Source organism: Cupressus sempervirens, chromosome 7, assembly GCF_028749045.1.
Source record: "Cupressus sempervirens isolate cs-2001-9-10 chromosome 7, ASM2874904v1, whole genome shotgun sequence".
Lineage (NCBI taxonomy): Eukaryota > Viridiplantae > Streptophyta > Pinopsida > Cupressales > Cupressaceae > Cupressus > Cupressus sempervirens.
Window position 1 is genome coordinate 135,856,518 of NC_143124.1, and position 20,744 is coordinate 135,877,261.

Consider the following 20,744-nt stretch of genomic DNA (forward strand, 5'->3'; position numbering starts at 1 on the left):
GTACTTGAAGTATGTGATCCAACATGGTGACCTAATCCTATTTACTTCTAAGTACTTTCAACTAAACCTAGCTCACCCTTAGAAAAGCCAAACTTTGCCAGCCATTTTACCACCATAATGGTGGCCCTTGTGGATGAGAAAAACATCTATTTATCAAACTCCAGCATCAATAAATTAATGTTCATCAATCTTATCATGGGGACCTTTTGAGAATATATCTTAAATAATAGCTTTTAAAATCATCTTAGAACAAATCATTGTAATTTAATTACCATGATATCAAGGGGAAGCACTATTAAGACTAATTTTGGGCATCATGATATCAAATGGTAGCATTACATTTAAAACACATAATTTAATTATCATGGACACATGTTATATTTATAACATGCAACTTTGGAAATCTAGCTACTCTGAATAAATTACTCAAGAAATATCCACCAAAGAACCAGGAAAACAGAAAATCACCTTATATTTAAACATAAATATTGAAAATGAGCTTGAACATAGGAGACTTGTTTGAATGATAAACTTCTAGTAAAGAATTTAGTTATTAATGCTAGAAGAAAATGGAATATACATATATCTTGATTGCAATGAATCTGAATGGCTTTAGTATCCAAATTACCTTCCAAACTGTGTTGTTGAACAAGACGGAATCCTTTTTTAATAGATCTTGAAGTTGGTTCATCTCAGCCTTTGCATTTCTTATCACTTTCACCATGCCACTATCAACATTTGGATCTAGAAAGCAGTTCCTTGCAATTGCGTCTTTTGCTATATTCTTCCATACAGATTTTCTTTTCACAAGCATGGATCCATTTCCAACAATCCAAAGACAAAATCTGTTCATCAACGCACCAATGGCATATTTTTTTATAAAAATACAGTTTCTGCTGATATTCTTGCATTAAAAATTTACCTCTTTGTGAGGATAATTCAAGAAAACAAAATGAAAGACTCCATGATATGATAAAATAACAATCTATGCAGAAACAAGAGATAAAAACAAGTACCGCGCACGTGTCAAAGCAACATTTGCACGTCTATGATCAGAAAAAAAGCCAATATTTTCAGTTCTGACTGGATATTATGATAATGTCATTTTCTCCACCTTGAAACCCATCAATGGATTTGACTTCCACATCAATGGCATTCTTCCATTCATCCTTTTTCATTAGCCTACTTTCCAAGTAACTAACTTGAGCATTATAGGGTGATATTACACCCACACTAATTTTCAAGCCTTCTCTGCTAGCACAAACTGATTAAAGTTTTAAAATCAGAAATACAAGTTTCAAATACCCCAAATGATAAAGATACTACAAAATTGTGCAACAAAAGGGCAAATAAAGACATCACTAATTCACATTTTAAACTTTACTCAAAACATTAAACATTGTTATGATTTGTTTACAGCGTAGTAAAGGAAAAAATCCACATCCTTCAACATAGGTTGCATAAACTGAGTACCTAGACAAATATGAAATATAGAATAAATTTTAAAAATATGAAAAAGGAGTAATCTGATTCTAATGCAATAGTTTACCAATGGTAGACCAGAGGATACTAATCATACCACAGAAATTGAGATCTATTCTACTAGGAAAGTGAGATTTTCAATTAGTCTTGATTAAGAATTAATAGATAGTTTCCATATTAAAGAAACCAGTTCTAAAACTAAAAAGAATTCATAAACATATGATACTAACTGCAAATCCCGGACTCCAATGCTAGAACTGACGTCCATGGTAAAGCTTGTTATGCTCATTTGCTCAGACAAAAACCATCCTTTAATTTCATATATTTTATAAATTAATCATAACGAAACTCTTAATATATTCATATCATAAACATGTATCTCAAACAGAATTTACGATTTCTTGTCAGGTCCAAATCATTTTACCAAGATAATAACAATGAATAGGAATGCACAAGAAAATATCTAATTGAAAAACATTGTTTTTTAAATTAATCAATAGTTTTAATTAAATATATTTTACATACATGATGAAAATAATATTATCCAAACTTAAAATAGCATAGAGCTGCATATTGTACTTTTACAATGTCACACGCACATAGGAACATAGCATTTTCACATAAAATGCTGAAAATGCTTTCTATGGCCACATTTTCTCCCAATTCCAAATTCACTTCATATATTATTCTTAAACTGGCCATTTCAATATTTATAACTGAAAAAAAAAATTATTGCCTATAGATTATTATCTCTCCATGTACACACTGATAACCCATTTATCATAAAACCAGAATGAATGCAACGAGATCAAAATATCAAATATTTAATGTCTGGGATGTTCACTGTACCAATTGATTGCTAGGCCAACCATCATTATGAACTGACATTGAAATTAGTCAAGGGAGAATGATTTGAATATATTGATAGGCGAGAGAGTTATAGAGAATCCTCTCAATTAAAATTTTTTCTAGTGAAGCATGATTTATCTACTATAAAAAAGCAGTGTGATAGTAGTCAAGAGTATCTAAGAGGTGAAAAAATACAAGGCTTCACTGTTCAAGTGTACATTCTTGTAATATCCGCTTCTGTGATTGCTCAGGGTTTGACCTCATTTCTAGAAATTGCAAGAGCCTTCTTTCTATTCAATCCTTTATTCACCACTAATGTATGTATTGAATACGACTTACAAATATGTATAATAACAGTGTCTTAAGGGAAAGGTATATTCATGCAAATGTTGACTATTTCAATGTTATATAAGAGCTGTAATAATTCTGATATGATTCTTGATGATGGTGTATTTGCCATATAATGAAAATTGTTTTTGATCAACAAAGCTGACTCTACAACCCAAATGCTTATGTAAGATTAATGCTGATAAAACAAAGATCAATCTTAATTCATAAATGAGATCGTATGCCTGATACTGGTTGAATATGACAAGAGACTAGTTCAATAATTGCTGATGTAAGTATCAATCTGATATTTTAAAGAGCGTACTGAACTGAGGATGAATAGTATTGCTATAATATGGTAATCAAGTATAGGATTTATATTGACCTGAAAGAAATGTACTGATCATTGTTCCTGAGATCTCTTCTTTATCCGTATGTGGTTTCTCTGCTGCTGATCGGATCTGAAAAGACCTTGCAGTATTGTCTGATCACTTATCCGACAAGTACCTTGTTAAGTGGTAATGATCCAGTGATGGCTGAGCTGAATTTTTTATCACTATTCCTCATATATATATTTATGTCTTCATTGCTATGTGATGCCTTGCTATATTGCTGTCTCTGGTGGAATCTATAAGCACATGCAAGTGGTGATTCCTGTCTAAGCTGGCATGACTCTGCTTGAGACTGTAAAGTATATAGAATAATCTGATTGAATGAATAATTGCTTTGGAATGATGTTGATGTTTCTTTAACATGCTACAAAGCAATTTGAATATGAAATACAGCAACTCTTCATAATCCTTAAATCACATTACTTGGTAATTGAATATTCGACCCGTGGTAATTGCTCCTTATGCAGATACCTAATCAGGACTCAGGATTAGTTAACAGGATTTGATGTACTTCCTTTTTGGGTGGAGTTAATGATGACATTAATATTTGTCTTGCTTGTTACTTCATTCTCATTATAACAAATTACTCATGGAGGCTTCAATATATGGGATTGTGTGATGTCCCCTTCTAGTTGGCATCTCTCAGAAATTGAGATTAGCCTATTATGTGACCCTCGTAGGCTAATATGGTGGTTAGAGGGTTTTATTGGGGATTGGCACTTTATGATGGGGTGCAATTTCATATTATAATAAAGTGCAAATATAAGAATATATTTTATCTCACACTGGGGAGAAAGTAAGTGAGCTCCCACAAGGAATGAATACACTAACATGAGAGGTTCTTTTCTTATCATCTGATTATTGTCATTTGCATTTGATGACTTTTGTGGAGCCAAGGGTTTTTGCATATTATCTACTTTATCTTTGCAAACGAGAACTCCCATAGAATTAGCATAACTGAGGTGGTGAGATATCCTCTACAAGGTTGCAAATTGGAAGGGAATCTTCACTCCTTTCAATCGTTTTTAAGTTGGAAAATACATTTATTGTTGGCTGCTACAATGACGTGAACAGTGGCTTCATTATGATTGCAATATCATCTCCTTCATTGGGCGATTTGTATATCAGGTTCTACATTCAATTTGCATCATTTAAATTGGTCATTTGGCATTGCATAAGTGGCTTTCATAAGGTAGCTGCAGATGCACATGTCAGATTTATAATGTCATTTGTACTCAAATTTTAGGGGTTGCAAAGCCAAGAGCCATGGAATATTATGTTAAGCATTGAATTAGAAAATATCTCACTAAAGGAGTGATGAGTTGTAGGTCCATATATTTGATGTAATGTGCATATTCATATCATTCATGATTGACATAATAGTATGCATACCAAGTGTTTAACAAAATAACAATTCGCTGTAAGTGCACATTTTTCATTTAGAATTCATATATATGCATTTGAAAAGCCAAAAGAGAATTGCATATGAATTTAGTTCTTTTCTTAGATATAACAGTAATCAATTACAGACTTTTAGATTCACTTTGATATTATTTCAAGCAAGCATAATCAGACTCAAACTCAAAAACAACAAGCATAGAGATTGACTTGGAAGTGTTTGACAATATTCTTTGAGCTATAAATCAGCAAGTTGAGGTCCAAATTGTCAAGGGATAGTATAGTGCTATTAGAGCTAAATCTTGCCATCCTGAGGGTTTAGCAATCACATGTAGCTGCCTGGGATTGGTTCTCACAGATTTTACATTTGCAAGCGAGCTTTGTTTGATAGGGAACAAGAATTCGACAGGCAATCAAGCACTATGGGTGACACAAAAGAGGGTATCCCACCCAGAGACAATAGGAATGAGGATCGAGAAACAAGAGAATTTTTCAAAGCAATGTTTACAGGATAGGAACAAATGGCTCAGGCTTTGCAAGCACTCACCACCATGGTTCAGTGCATAAACCCACAAAACAGATTGAATCAAGAGCAAGGGGATAACAATAGTGTAGTGGGGTCACCTAGAGCACATAGGATGCACTCCAGGGCAGCAGACAAGCCTACCCATCCTATTTTCATTAGAGACGAACTTGAGATAGCACCTACAAAAGAAGCAAGAGAGGAGACGTTGGCAGATATCCTCATGGCTATGAATGACGAATGGGATTTATTAGTTCCACAAGTGCAAGGGAGGATGACATTTTGTAATATCCCTTTTCGGATATTTACTAAAACCCTTGATAAAAAACTTACAAATTTTAAACTGAACAGTAAACCCGTATTCGATATAAATTCCAAAATTTAAATCGATTTTATAACCAGCAGATATACACACGAAAAAACCCACAAAAGTGTGTTTATTTCCTCCAACATTCAGAAGTACATATTTAAACCAACAATGAATACAAATAGTTACCAAATAATGTTACTGTATTATACATTAGCAATACAATAACACACAACCATCCAGAAAATCCAATCTTATAAACAAAAATAACAGTGAAATTGGCAATATAGATAAACTTGCAAGAAGGCTAGGTTTGCGTCCAACCTCCAAAGTTTCTTCAAGGGTTTGCATCCTCAAAGATATAACCAGTAATTGTTTCCAGCTTCCAGCTTAATATATGTTTTAATATTATAATTTTCATACCTTCCCATGTGGAGCTTGTTGTACCTTTATCACTTTTCCCAATGTGATGCACGTTCTTCTAAGCAATGTGGGATAAAGCACCTTTTTTGTCCTTTAGTCACTTAAGTGAACATAGTACTTTTTTTTAAATAAAGTGACAAGTTAAATGGACTTTAAAATTCAATTAGCCAGTAAACCATATAATCATCAGGCATTAAGATAACTAACCAAACGAACTTGGATAAGCACATGCAATAGATCGTTGAAAAGCTCTCGGCAAGACGCTTCCAAACCAACACTGAGATATCAAGAATACTAAGCTCTATTTACTTACTAAAAATAGTAAGCATCCGAAAAACGCAGTTTGCAACATATAATTTCTATCTCCAAACCCTTATGAATCAAAACAATTCACTCACAAATATCAGCTTCTCTTGCACAATTAATACACTTGAAAGGACAAAGCAAATTGTTATACTTAGCAGCAATTTGCACTACTAATTTCAGACAATCTTCCACTATACTTCAGCAGTGGATAACAAATCCTCAAAACAAACCCTTATACTTCAGCAAGGGCACAAACTTCAAAACCTCACAAAAAAGCCACAAAGGCATCAAAAGAAAATATAATATCTAAGCATGTTTTTCCCAATGAAATGAGCTCATATTTATAATGCCTTTGTTGACAAAAGTTTCTAAAAGAACTCAACTCCTAAAATTGAGAAAGTTTCCCAAAAGAACTCAACTCTTGAATTTTTCCAACATAACTCTTTTGGCAACATTTAATATTTGGGTTGGCATAATATTAATAAAAAAAATGGCCCCTTCCAATGATTACTTAACCCTCAAATTAAGTGATATTATAAAGTTAAATTATAAAGTCATTAATGATTTAATAATAATGTGGCCACTAAAAATATTATAACTCCCAAAATACTCATCATTAAAATATGTTGCCTGAAATAGGAGTCACACCTATTATTTCTCCATGTGACCAAATGCGTTTTCCAAAAATAGAAAGGGTCCATCTCAATCAACACCCAACTTACCACAAATAATAAGTACACAAAGCTAAGCCCAAATAAAATCTAACCTGAGCCAAACGAAGACCAACCTGTAACTTACTGAATTGTGGAGAGGACAAGACCCTTCCAAGCCAAAACACTGCCTGAGAAGACCCTCTATACACAATAATTAGCCTACGAAGATCACAATAATAGACTAATCTCTTAAACTCTGATATTAGTGAAAATGGAGACATTACACATTCTCTAAGAAAAGAGTTTTAAACATATATTTACAATATGTTTCTTAAATAATATACAATTTGCTGATTTTTTCTAGTAGTTTATAACTTTATAAAAATATCTTATTGCAGCAGCCTTCACGTTTTAAAAACATTAAGTTTTACCAATGCCTCCAAATGATTAAGCTTGTTAGGACATTTCTGGCAGACAAAAACAATCAAATAAAAAAATTCTTTGTAAAAAATTTAATCGTAGTGGAATCAATATATTTAAATACCATATTGTCGGCACACCTAGCCATGATTTTGAGATATGTAGACATCAAACTACAATGGTAAAACATTTCTGTTATGTCCAGTTAGAAACACGTGAAAAGGAAAAGGAGACTAGAAAGAGGCAATTAGAAGAGTTAAGGGCTATTGGCTCCCATTCATCCATAGGTTTTCTTGAAGAGGGTTTTGCCATGCCTCATTTTAGTCCTTGTATGTATGCTAATGCTAGTGCTTCTTCTTTTGCTCCTCCTAGTGGCAATGTTACCTTTGTCCCTAGAGTCTAGAGATCCAAGCTGGATAATTTTCTTGCCCTACACAATACTCCTAGCACACAACCCTTGCTTGAAAGCATGGTTGGAACAACGAGGTTCATGATGCAAGCAAACAAATTTGCAAGTTTTGTTACTTTTGCAACATTTGATTTATTGCAGCCAAGTTATTCTGTTTTATTTGATTTCTTTCGATTTAAAAGTAAAATTTATAAAAATTTATAGTTTGAAACTTTGAAGTTGAACTCTGCTTTGTCTAATCATAATCTATTTGGGACAAGTCTCCTTATTGGCAAGGCATGGTAGATGTCATAACCATCAGTGGCCTCTTGTTAGAAATGGTTGAGGATATGAAAGTTGAGCTAGAGGACCACCAACAGCCTTGAAGCCAAAAGGATTGCACCATCATAACAGATGGTTGGACGGATAGGAGTAGAACACTCCTAATATTTTTTGGTTCTTCTAGAGGTGATTGATCATTCGACTTCCCTAAATGCATTGAACAATTTGAATTTTGATTTGTTGATTGACCCTTGATAATTGCAATGTCCCTCAGTGTAACCATCGTTAATTTGCTTTAGAATTTCTAAATAGAGATTTGGGTTTGAATGTCCGCTTTGTGATTTCTTATGTTTTCTTCTCACTTTACCCTTAATATAGTATTGAATAGATCATTTTTTCTCTTGATTATGGTTTTCGGGCCCTTTTGAGATTCATACATTTGGGAGATTGATTTCTGTAAGACTCCTACTATCCTTTAGGGAGTGCCACTTCTCCTCTTTCCATTATCAAGTACTAATTTTATAATGTGGCATTACTGATGATATTTATTGACTTCACGTTGTGCCTATAATGATGGAGTTATACTCAGAGTTGGAATTCGCCAAATGAGTAGGAGCAATCCTTTGTAGTATATGTAATATATATTTATATAATTGGTATTCACTCCTTTCTTTACCATTGTGATCCTTCAAATTTAATTTATTTTATTACGTTGACCATAATATTCTTATCCAGCTTCTTAAGACACTCTCTTTAGATGCATGTAATGACTGACACATATCTGCATGTAGTCTTCATTCAAATCTACTGTAATTTCCCTCAAGTCGGCAATAGAGTTTACCTTCAACTTGTATTTGGACTTCTCTTACAATTTTGTTAGGATTTGTCTCTACTTCATCTTGCTACGTATGTCTAATATACCCTTTTTACTCCTAACGATTATAAGAATCTCTCATTTCTAACTCCTCATGACGCATAATAATCGATTGAACTAGATCAATGAATGTTCCAAATAGTATAGTTATGGATTGGATGGACCGAATTCTGTGTGTATCATTGGTTCCAAGGATGCTTGATCAATGGTATTTTGTTGGTCACTAGATGTGTAATTTTCTAATCCTCCTTTCCTCAAGCTTAGTGTTCGATTCCCCATATTCGAGCCTGATTGTATACACAGAAAATTCACAACAATGAAGAGTTTGTATTTATTTGTAATTTGTAATATCTTCCACCAATTATTTGAATTATATATCTCTTGAGATATCCTTTTTCCAAGTCTAGAGTGTTTACCGTACGGGTAAATAAAAACAATGCATACAGACAATGAACACGAACAGCAGAATTATATTCGCAATAGTAGATGAATTGATGATTTACAATGATCCCAGACGGGATATAAATACTACCGCCGAACTTTTCCGAAGGAGTCCGTCGGCCACAAATATTCTATCCGCTACAAACTATTTACCGACGATGTCGGCTACAGAATACAGAAACACCGTCGGACTGTCGGCTACAGAATACAGAAACACCGCCAGACCGTCGGCTACAGAATACAAAAACACCGCCGGACCGTCGACTAAAGAATACAAAATACCGCCAGACCGTCGGCTACAGGATACAGAAACACCGCCGGACAGTCGGCTACAGAATACAAAAACACCGCCGGACCGTCGGCTACAGAATACAAAATACCGCCGGACCGTCCAATCGGCTAACACCATCCCCCCCAAAAAGAAAAGTCGCCTCCTGACAACTGAAAAAATATCTGAGACAAATTAACAAACAAAATACATTAATAGAGTGACTACAACAAGAAAAATCTGTTTTTGTCACATCACTTACACATTCATCCCGTTACATCTGAAGCCTCTGCTAACACAATACTGTCTCCTCAAGCTGACCTTGATAGCCACTTGTGCTGCTTTCTCTGTTTTTCAATTCCTCAGTACCCTGAGCCAAGTGTCGCTGCACTGCCTCCAACTGGATGATCAGCTCCTCCCGAGCTCTCTACGCATCCACCAAGACAACCTTACAGCCAACACCTGCTCCCACTGCCTCTGGTACACAGAAAGTCCATGCCTACAACAGCTTCAACTCTTCTCAACTGGTCAGACTCCCACGACTGGGGGTCCAGGGGGCTGCGCCCCGGGTGCGCTCCCTATCGTAGTACAGGACGGGGTCGAGGGGCAGCACCCCTCGCCGCCAAGACCAAATTAGCACTTCGCAACCCACACAGAAATGTACGGAACACACCATTTATGTCATTATCTGCCGATTCTGCACTCTTTCTGGCAACCACTGATGCGTCCCCTTCCCTTTGGCACCATCCGTAATTCATTCTGAACAACTTGATTCTTTCGTCGTTTTTTTTTTTTTTTTTTACTGCTTCCTCTACAATCCACCACAAATCCCTCTGCACACAGAAATTCTTCTCCTTCTGGCAGAACAAGCACTCTTCTTTATGTCTCTGTTTCCTCGCGGAAGTCTGGCACTGGACCTTGAAAGTGCGCACAAGACAAAGAAGAAGAAAACTAGCTCCTCTGACTCTGATGCCGATGAATCTACTAGAGATGATAGCAGCGACGACGAAGGTAGTAGCAAAAAGGTTCGTGCCTTACAAAAGGATATGGTTCGAATGATGAAGGAGTTTAAAAATATGCAGAAGGAGCCAAAAGGTAGTGAACTGTGGTGCACGAAATGTAAGACCGACGATCATACTAAGGGATCGTGTCCGAAGAACCAATTCTGTGACATCTGTTAGATCATGTTCCATTCGACAAAGGACTGTCCCTTTAACATGAAGACAAGAGGATCTCCGCAGGTGTTTCTCACACAGGAGGCTTCCCCATCGAGTAGTAGCGGAAACACGAATACTGCCGGTGCTACATCCGGAGGGTATAGGAATAATAGCAGAGGGCAAAATAAAAACAAGGCATACAGACAATGAACACGAACAGCAGAATTATATTCACAATAGTAGATGAATTGATGATTTACAATGATCCCAGACGGGATATAAATACTACTGCCGAACTTTCCCGAAGGAGTCCGTCGGCCACAAATATTCTATCCGCTACAAACTATTTACCGACGACGTTGGCTACAGAATACAAAAACACCGTCGGACCGTCAGGTACAGAATACAAAAACACCATCGGACCGTCGGCTACAGAATACAGAAACACTGCCGGACCGTCGGCTAAAGAATACAAAATACTGCCGAACCGTCGGCTACAGGATACAGAAACACCGCTAGACTGTCGGCTACAGAATACAGAAACACCGCCGGACCGTCAGCTACAGAATACAAAATATCGCCGGACCATCGGCTATAGAATACAGAAACACCGCCAGACCATTGGCTACAGAATACAAAATACCGCCGGACCGTCCAGTCGGCTAACATAGAGTCGATTCTCTATATCAATTATTATTTCTAATCTTGTAATCTTGATTCTAATATTGACGACATGATACAATTACCATTTCTTATTATTTCTTTATGTCTCCCATTTGAATTTTGGACTGCTACAAGAGCAAACTATTATAGCCAATGCATAGAAATTGTATTTGAAAGGTTGCATGACGGTTGAATCACCCCTTTAGCAAGTATCATTGTAATTGGATTTGCATATTTGTTTATATGAAATAAGTCTCTATTCTATGTTACATTCTAATCTATTAAAGCGATAAGTATCTATTTGCCCTGTATGTTAAACATTTGGCGTCGTTGCCAGTCGAACCTAGTATACAAGAGGTGTTATGAAGATTAATGTCGAATGGGCTCAATAAAGGTAAGAATAAGATAAAGGACAAGGATGATATATGCATAACATAGGAAGCATTATTCCTAATGTAATGTTCCATTCCCTACAGTTTCTCTAGAAACGATCTCTCTCCGCTAGATACTAGAAATGTCACTTAGATGGTTCTCCTGTGGAGGTAGTACAAGGTACTGAAGCATCATGACTGGGTGGAGATGATGTACGGACACCAATTGAGGAGGAACAAACAAGGGAGAGGTCGTACGGTACAGGACATACCATGGAAGGATGAGTAGTAGGAATGTCGTACGATCATAAAGGGTAGATGGCCGTCTGAAAGGATATAGAGCAAGTCGTACGGTGGAACACAAAACAAGGTCATACGGTATTGTTTGGGAGTCTGTACTGACTGTACTGTGGACTGGGTTTGACCATACGATAACAGTTAAGGGTAAATGGGAAGGTTGTATGGTAAGGAAAAATGTCAAGGGGTGGGCGACAAGAATGTCTATGGGGGTCATACTGTAGATAAGTAGGTTGGCTGTACAGTAAGAAGAATGAAGCCAGAAGATGATATGATAACTGACAGATGGATAATGTTGTGTATCACTAAGATACGGATCGAAGGCAATTTTAGTTATGGATCGAAGGCGATTTTAGTCTTTCAAACATAAACTTATAATCCCAAATTCATCAAATGAAATCCAAACAATAATGGAGACCGAACATGAATAATCCTTCAATTAATATATGCCAATATGATAGTGCTCTGACTTGCCAGATCCAAGCGAAGTTTTAAATACAACAACGGAATAGGGTGAGGGTTGAATCCCACCAAAATCACACAAGCCAAATAGGGAAGATCTTTCACTTTCGAAATGGCAAACAATCCAGAACTCCAATAGGAATTCGCAATACATAGAAATAATAAAAAAAGCATACTGAAAGACTACCTACAAGCCGTGCTTAAATACCCGTCAGGAAAAACTTTTTGAGTGTACAAAGATAACTGATGGTGACACAAACTACGGAAACAAAACAAAAATGGGTCGGAGATATATGAAATCAATTGGCCCATTAACAATAGTTTGATTAATGATTTATTTTATAACAAAAACATTACAGTCCTCCTATCCCAAATTTTGCTTGTCCTCAAGCAAATGTAATGTCGGGTGCTAAAGAATATACTCACCCTCCCAAGTTGTGTTGGCAAGTGTTTCCAATGCACCAAATATTCCTTCACTGTGCGGTTCGGCGGAGCCTTCTCACGTATTTCGATGATCTTGACTGGTTCCAAGATGAGCTTTCTTTCTTCATTGAGGGTGGAAGGTCTTTGGCTACGATGACGTTCTACCCTACGGCCTTCTTCAAGCATGAAACATGAAAGACATTATGAATACGACTTTCCTGTGGAAGTTCCAACTCGTAGGTGACTTCACCAATGTGACGAAGTACACGATAGGAGTCATAAAATCATGGCTTCAATTTTTCTTTTCTCTTTTCCTTTAATGAGGATTGTCAATATGGCTAGAGCCTGAGATAAACCAGGTCTCCTACTTCGAAACTCCTCTCCATTCTGTCTCTCTCGACGTACATCTTATGTTGATTTTGTACCTATTGTAAGTTTTCTTTCAGACATTGGAGGATGTCCTGTACCTCCTAAAGCAAGTCCCTCGCCCTCGGTGCACAACTATCACCCAACATTGTTTCAATGAAGGAAAGGAGTTTGTACCCGTATAGAGCTTTGAATGGTGTAATTCTAATGGACATGTGGTATGTGGTATTGTAACAATATTCCCCTAGGTGTATACATTTGACCCATGCCCATTGTGCCAAAGCGTAGTTCTCAAGGTGGTAACTAGTACTGGATGACAATTTTGTCCCTGCCAACCAAAACAATTATGTCCAAAAGAAATTGATGAATCGCCCATCCCAATCACTGACAATGTTTCAAGGTAACTCGTGCAAACGAAAGACTTCTCTAAAAAACAAATCGGCAACTTGTGCATCTTGAAAATCTGACGGAATGGTGCAAAAATGTATGTACTTTGTCAATCTATCAACCACCATGAAGATACAATCTTTTCCGTTTACCTTGGGAATTCCAATTATGAAATCTATCGAGATACTCTCACTTATGTTCTAGAATTGGCAGAGGTTGCAATAACCTGGCTGGTAGAGTATGTTCGAATTTGTTTTGCTAGCAAACCACACTCTTTGACATATTGCAATATGTCTCCTTTAAGTCCTTTCCATGAGAACCTCTCCCTAAGACTTCTGTAAGTTTTGAGGAAGCTCAGGTGTCCTGCCAAGGGTGAGTTGTGTACCTCCTTCAAGATTTTTTGCTTCAATTTGGATTCCGACACTAAAAATATCCGACTCTTATAGTAAATGATGTCATCCACCACTTTGTACCGATCATCCTAGGTGTTGCTATCCATTAGCTCACAAGCAAATGTGTTTTTGGAATATTCAACCAACAAATGTGCCTTCCAGTCAGCTAAAATTTGGTTTAGTGAGCAGATGGCAGGTTTCCTCGACAAGGCATCTGCAACCATATTGTTCTTTCTTTTCACATATTCAATGTCGAAATCAAAAGTCTGAACCTTGCTTACTCATTTTTGTTGTCTTCCGTTCAAGTCTCGTTGCTCCAGAAAATATTTCAAACTATTGTGATCCGTACAAACAACAAACTTAGCACACACCAGATGTTACATCCCAAATTTTGACCCAATTTAAAATATAGTCATTGAAGTTCGCATGAAATCAGTTGACAGTTTAATTTGTTATAATCTTGCGAAATGGTAAGATGGTTAGTCATTATAATTTCATATGAAAATAACATGCTAGTTGATTATTTATCATGAATCCATAGAATTGGAAAGGCGGTTAGTCGTTATGATTATTTATGATTAAATAGCTTGTTATGATAATATGATTTAGTTGTGGAGAGTTTCCTTGTAGGAAGCATGTCGAAGGGGTGGAAGCATTGTTAGAAAAGGATTGGACATAAGAGCATCATCATCATTGGGCAAATGGGTATGAATTGTGAATCACCATGGTTGAGGACCTAGCGATTTGAACATCAGGATACAATTGATAAAACCGCATGAGCTATTAAATAAATAATTTAAAACATAAAATATTTTGTTAAAATAAATTAATTAAAATATAATACATACCTTAAAGGTTTGATTGATCTTTCTCTATAATATTTTAATTTATACCTATGTACGTAAACATAGATATAAAAATAAAGTGACACCATCATATTAGTTTCTCATAATAAAATGATGCCACCTCACTAATATATTTACATGCACGTATATAAATATAAATAATAATTATTTTTGAATTATAACCTTCCAACTCTTTTCCATTTTTTATTCTTTTCCTTGTTTGAAAACGAATTAAACACTTGGCATTTTTAATTGGCGTTCAAAGAGCCAAGATATATTTTAAGTTACGGAAGCCAAAGAGTCCCTCTTAATCTTTTTTTATTCCATGGGTCAGGTAAGACGAAGGAGGGAGAACACATTTCCGACTTTTCATTTTTATTATCGCACTTTTCCTTGCTTATCCTAGCTTCCTCCACTACCAAAACTTTGTGCTATAAACCAAATTAATTTCTGCAAGTTCATTTGAATTCTCTTTCATTTCATAGCAGCGCCATCCTATTCCAATCTGTCGTACAAGTTATTTCCTTGCTAAGGATTTATGTAGTATTTATGCACTGTGGATTCGCCTGCAAGCAAACCGAAGAAGAGCTGATACAAATCGTTTAGCAAGACTCCAATCAGTTCCAGATTTATATTAGGTTATGTGGTAACCATTTCCAGATATTGTTATATTCCATAGTTATTACAAATCAATTTCCATAGTTGCTGCTGTAGATTATCTTCTTTTATAACTAAATAACTCTAGAGAGTTGCTTACCAATAAGCATAGTAAAGTATTCATGTCATGGAATCATGAGTTTTTGTTGCTACTAGACATCAAAATCGGGATGGTATTTATTTTTGCAAGTTTTAAAGAATATAATCTCTCAAATCATAGATTGTGAAAAAGTTGGAAGTATATAATCAATCATATTCCAAGCATAGCTGTAGACTTCTTATCAATTCCTATTGGTTTTTTGAATTCCATAACAGCTAAACTGTAGTTATAATCATCGGATAGAACCTCTTGAGAAAGAGTTATTGAAGATGCAATAAATCATGATTTAAATATATAATTTGGAAATCAGAATTAATGATATTTCTGCTAGTTTTAAGGAACATATTCTTTCAAGTCACAATTTGTGATAAGCTGGAAACATACAATATTCTTTTATCAGTTAAGGAACAACAGAAAGAGCGGATTGCTTTGAGCATCAAAAATTTGGTATTCACGCAACTATACAGCCATGGAAAGGTGAAGAAGTGAGATGGAATCTACAAAAACATGAAACAGAATCAGATGTGACTTAGCAATGTTTTATCATTTTTAAAAGGAATCATTTAATAACTCATGCATGATCATGTTTATTGCATTCTCCTAATGTCATTAGATACTAGGACGCCCAGTGGATGACAAGATGTTTCATGTCTATTCCAAGTAGAGAGGGTCTTTCTCATTAGAGATTGTGTGAAGATAAGTTATGGTCCGAAGTCGGGTGGTTAAGCCCCTGACAATGTTCCTCTCTCCACAAAATGTCAGAAGCGCACCAGATAAAGATAAGTTATGCATTTAAACATTTGTCAGAAACAGGTATTTTTACTTCTATTATGTATGTTCAAGTAGAAGGTAAGATTAATTGAGTGTGTCATTGCTACAGTTATTTCTTTAAATGAAAGCAACTCTTATTGTCAATATAATTGGCAACCGGTTAGATCGGTTGATCTTCTAACTGAATGTGGAATATATTTTTTTGCAAGAGATAGATTTATTTGAAATTTTTTTATTTCAGTCTGTCATTTATAAGAATAATGATTATGAGCATGTTTTTTAATCTTAAGTTATTGCCACAATTAAGCAATTGGAAGGAAAGGAATGATACAGTGGCATTTGATGCCCGAAATGATCCAATGGTAATTGATGTCCTAATTGATACAGTGGTATCTAAAGCCCTAAATGATACAGTGGAATCTGATGCCCTAATTGATCCAATGGTAATTGAAGCCCTAAATAATACAGTGGGATCTGATGCCCTAAATGATCCAATGGTAATCGATGCCCTAAATGATATAGTGGTATTTAATGGTAATCGTTATTTGACTTTGATATAGTGGTATTTGATGGTAATCATCAATTTATCCTAAGCGATATTTGTGGACTAAACTGGGTGATTGTAGAAGCATCCCTCCAATGATTTCTCGGTTCAAATTCCATGGTATGTGGATTTTAATTTCCATAGTAAATTTATTGATGGTGTTTTCAAATGTTAGTTATGAATTTTTCGTTTAAGTAATTGTAACTGTTAATCTCATTCACATGAACATAATTGGTATAACTATCTTCCTATGAAAATGAAGTCATAACTGTATTTCTTTCAGTACATTAGTTGTTAATTAAGACCCGGATAAAGTGGTTGTTACACCATATACTGCCAAAACTTGGTTAGTGCATGTACGATAGCTAACATCTTTTTGTCATAGACGAAATATAAGCGTTCTATTTACGTAAGCTTCCTGCTCTCATAAGCTATGGGGTGTCTATCTTGCATCAGTACCACGCCAATGCCTTCTTTGGATGCATCACACTCCAATATGAATGGTTGAGTAAAATCAAGTAATGCAAGTACAAGACAAGTGCTCATTGCTTGTTTCAACTTATCAAAAGTGAGTTGTGCCTTTTCATTCCACTAGAAAGACTTCTTCCTTGTCAGATCCGTTAAGGGTGCACTGAGCTGAGAGAACCCTTTAACGAACCTCCAGTAATAACTGCACAGTCTGGAAAACCCTTACAAATTCATGAGTGATTTTGGGGGAGGCCAATCGAGGATAGCCTAAATCTTCTCCTAATGAACTTGAACTCCATATTTATTAACAACATGCCCTAGGTATAATATTTCTATCATACAAAATTCACACTTGGATTGCTTGGCGAACAAAGACTACTCCTTCATGATCCTTAGGACTTCATCTAGATGCTTCAGGTGCTCCTCCCATGTTCTACTATAAATAAGAAGATTATCAATAAGTACTTACATAATTGTTTGCTGAAGATGTGATCCATGAATGATTGGAATGTAGCAAATGCGTTTGTGAATCTGAACGACATGACCAAGAACTCATAATGCCCGTAATGACAACAATAGGTCATCTTTTCCATGTCTTCCTCCCTCATGCGGATCTGATGGTATCCGGAATGGAGATCTATTTTAGAAAAGTAGACTGTGCCATGCAATTCATCTAGCAACTCATCTATCCTTGGAATGGGATATCTATTCTTTATTGTTTTTTTGTTCAACGCACGGTAGTCCACACACATGCACATCGTTTCGTCTTTTTTGACCAATACCACTAATGAGACAAAAGGGCTAGAACTGGGACGGATCCATCCTTTCTCTAGCAAGTCCTGAATCGTCTTTTCGATCTCATCTTTGAATTTCTTGGGATGGCGATATGGTGTGGTTATGACCAGCTTGGCTCCTGCTTCCAACTCGATAGTATGTTCACACCCTAGATGAAGTGGTATGTCAAGAAGAATGTCTATAAAAACTTCATCATGTTTACTCAAAATATTCTAGAGATCATTATCCTGGGGAGGTGTCCATTGCCCTTTTATAGGTTCTGCCTAGGCAAAACAATGTGCAACCCAAGCAATGTCATTACATCAAAAAATTGCCTCCATTTGATGCGCAGAAACTTCCTTCGAACCCTCATTTTCCATTCTACGGAGAACAACCTTCTTTCCATTGACAACAAAAGTGAAATCCATCCGTTTGAAGCTTTGAGTGTCTTCATCCACTATATGCCCAAAATAACCTCCATGTCATCAAGGCCCACTATGAAGAAATCCTCAGTCATTGTGTGATTTGCCATTGTGATACTTAGCTGATGAATAAGGTGTGTACAAGGCAGAAGAGTCCCTCTAGCAACCTTGACCTGAAATCCTGCATGCATCTCCGTAAGTAGACCTCTTCGTTTCATCAGAGATGAGCTTATAGAGTTCAAAGTCGCTCTGCTATCATCACCATAACCCTTTGTCTTTGAAGGATTCCCCATACACAAAACATCATGCACCTCAGGCTATTAGCCAGGGTGATAGTTCCTCCACACCATACCAATGTTGCAATTCTTTCCATACGGTTCAAACTAGCCATGTTGGTGTCGACATGATGTTGGTTGTCTTCGGAGGGTGTTTCTTCCTATTCATCTTCATCATTGGACACGACCTCAATGTAGTGGATCTTTCCTTTTCCAAGGCATCTATGCCCAAGTTCCCATGGTCCTTTGTAGTTGAAACCTAGTTTCTTCCTTCGAAGCTCCTGTTTGATAGCTTTGATCAACAACAACTTCTTGGGCGAAGGTTTATTATCTTTGTCCCTTGGAAACACCGGCAATTCGGAATGTGAGTAACTTCGGGAGGATGATGCTGATGATGTTGCCATACTCTGTGCTTTCTTAATGGCCTCTGACAAGGTAGCAAGATTGAACCCCATTACCCAACCTTTGAGTCGTTCTGTCAATCCGTCCCTGAAGAACACTATTAGCGTGACCGAAACAAAGAGTTTCTGAAATTCTGCAATGTATTAATCAACCAATCTAGTTTGCCTCAGCTGTGCCAAATCTTTGAAATTGAGTTCCAGATCTTTACAATCAAATCGATCTATCAATCCCTCGGTGAGTTTCGCATTAGTATTTATTTGATCATGCCCTAGTGTAATGGTGCCATAATGTCACCATTCGTGTGCTACTCCCTCCAAGTGCAATGCCGCAAATTTAATTGCTTCTTCTTCTTGCATGGGATTAAGCTGGAAGTAACTATCGGCCTTCGTTACCCACGCTTGCGCAAATATGGATCCAAATCCGTCTAATGGAGACAAACTTAATTTACTCAACTTCCTCCTGAGATCATCATTAAAATATCCTCTGTTTCTGCCTCCTAAATATCTCATTCTCAGATCTGCGTAATTTATGTAGGATATATCTTCCTCAAAATTCGCATTCTTCCAATCTTCCTTCAACTATTCTTGCATTTCTTCAAAAGTTGGTTGTTTCCCTTCGTGTGGTGGAAAAGATGGCATGGAAGGTCGAGAGTGTGCTGGATGAGGGTTTGCTATACCTGATACCAAGTCCGCGCTGTGTCCATTTTGTTCCCCAAATATTTTATTGTTTGCAAGCTTCTTGAGAGTTTCTTCCATGAGTCATTAAGTATCATTGATCTGTGTTTGATTCCTTGCAAGCTCCCTTAGTAGTGCCATGAGTTCGGCGGCTATGGGTTCCGATTTGACAACCATTCTATCAACAGAATTTGTTCTTCTCTTCCAGCTATAAACTCTCATTCACTGTCCATAGGCTAGCAAGATCGAAGCTCTGATACCACTGTAATGTTCCGTTTCCTACGGTTTCTCTAGAAACGATCTCTCCCTGTTAGATACTGGAAATGTCACTCGGATGGTTCTACTGTGGAGGCAGTACGGGGTACTAGAGCAGCACGACTGAGTGGAGATGATGTACAGACATCAATTGAGGAGGAAAAGGCAAAGGAGAGGCCGTACATTAGAAGAATGAGCAGCAAGAATGTCGTACAGTCACAAAGGGCAAATGGTCGTATGAAAGGATATGGAGCAAGCTGTATAGTGCAACACAACATAGCATCAAACGGTATTGTTTGGGAGTCCGTACAGATTGTATGGTAACGACTGAGGGTAAATGGGAAGGCCGTACAGTAAGGAAACAATGTCAATGTGTGGGGGATAGGAATGTCTATGGGGGTTGTACGATAGATAAGTAGGTTGGTTGTACGTTAAGAAGAATGAAGCTAGAAGATGATTTGATAGCTAACAGATGGATAATGTTGTGTATCACTAAGGTACGGTTCGAAGGTGATTTGTCTTTCAAACATAAACTTCTAATCCCAAATTCATCAGATGAAATCCAAACAATAATGGAGACCGAATATGAATAATCCTTCAATTAATATATGCCAATATGATAGTGCTCTGACTTGCAGATTCGAGTGAAGTATTACATGCAACAATGGAATAGGGTGAGGGTTGAATCCCACCGAGACCGCACAAG

At 36.6% G+C, this 20,744-nt stretch overlaps 1 protein-coding gene and 1 long non-coding RNA gene across 3 annotated transcripts in view; one reads left to right on the plus strand and one right to left on the minus strand.

Moving 5' to 3' along the window:
• The window catches only part of LOC149545878 (uncharacterized), a 125,376-nt gene that overhangs the window by 61,750 nt on the left and 42,882 nt on the right, over positions 1-20,744 (plus strand). The gene's annotated exons all lie outside the window — the stretch shown is intronic.
• The window catches only part of LOC149545879 (putative helicase MAGATAMA 3), a 101,317-nt gene that overhangs the window by 58,257 nt on the left and 22,316 nt on the right, over positions 1-20,744 (minus strand). Inside the window, exons 5-6 of the mRNA XM_089790864.1 lie at positions 1,017-1,264; positions 629-845 (exon numbers count right to left, since the gene is read on the minus strand). Coding sequence (XP_089646990.1) covers positions 1,074-1,264 — 191 coding nt within the window. The 3' untranslated portion in view covers positions 629-845; positions 1,017-1,073. The remainder of the gene's footprint in view (positions 1-628; positions 846-1,016; positions 1,265-20,744) is intronic.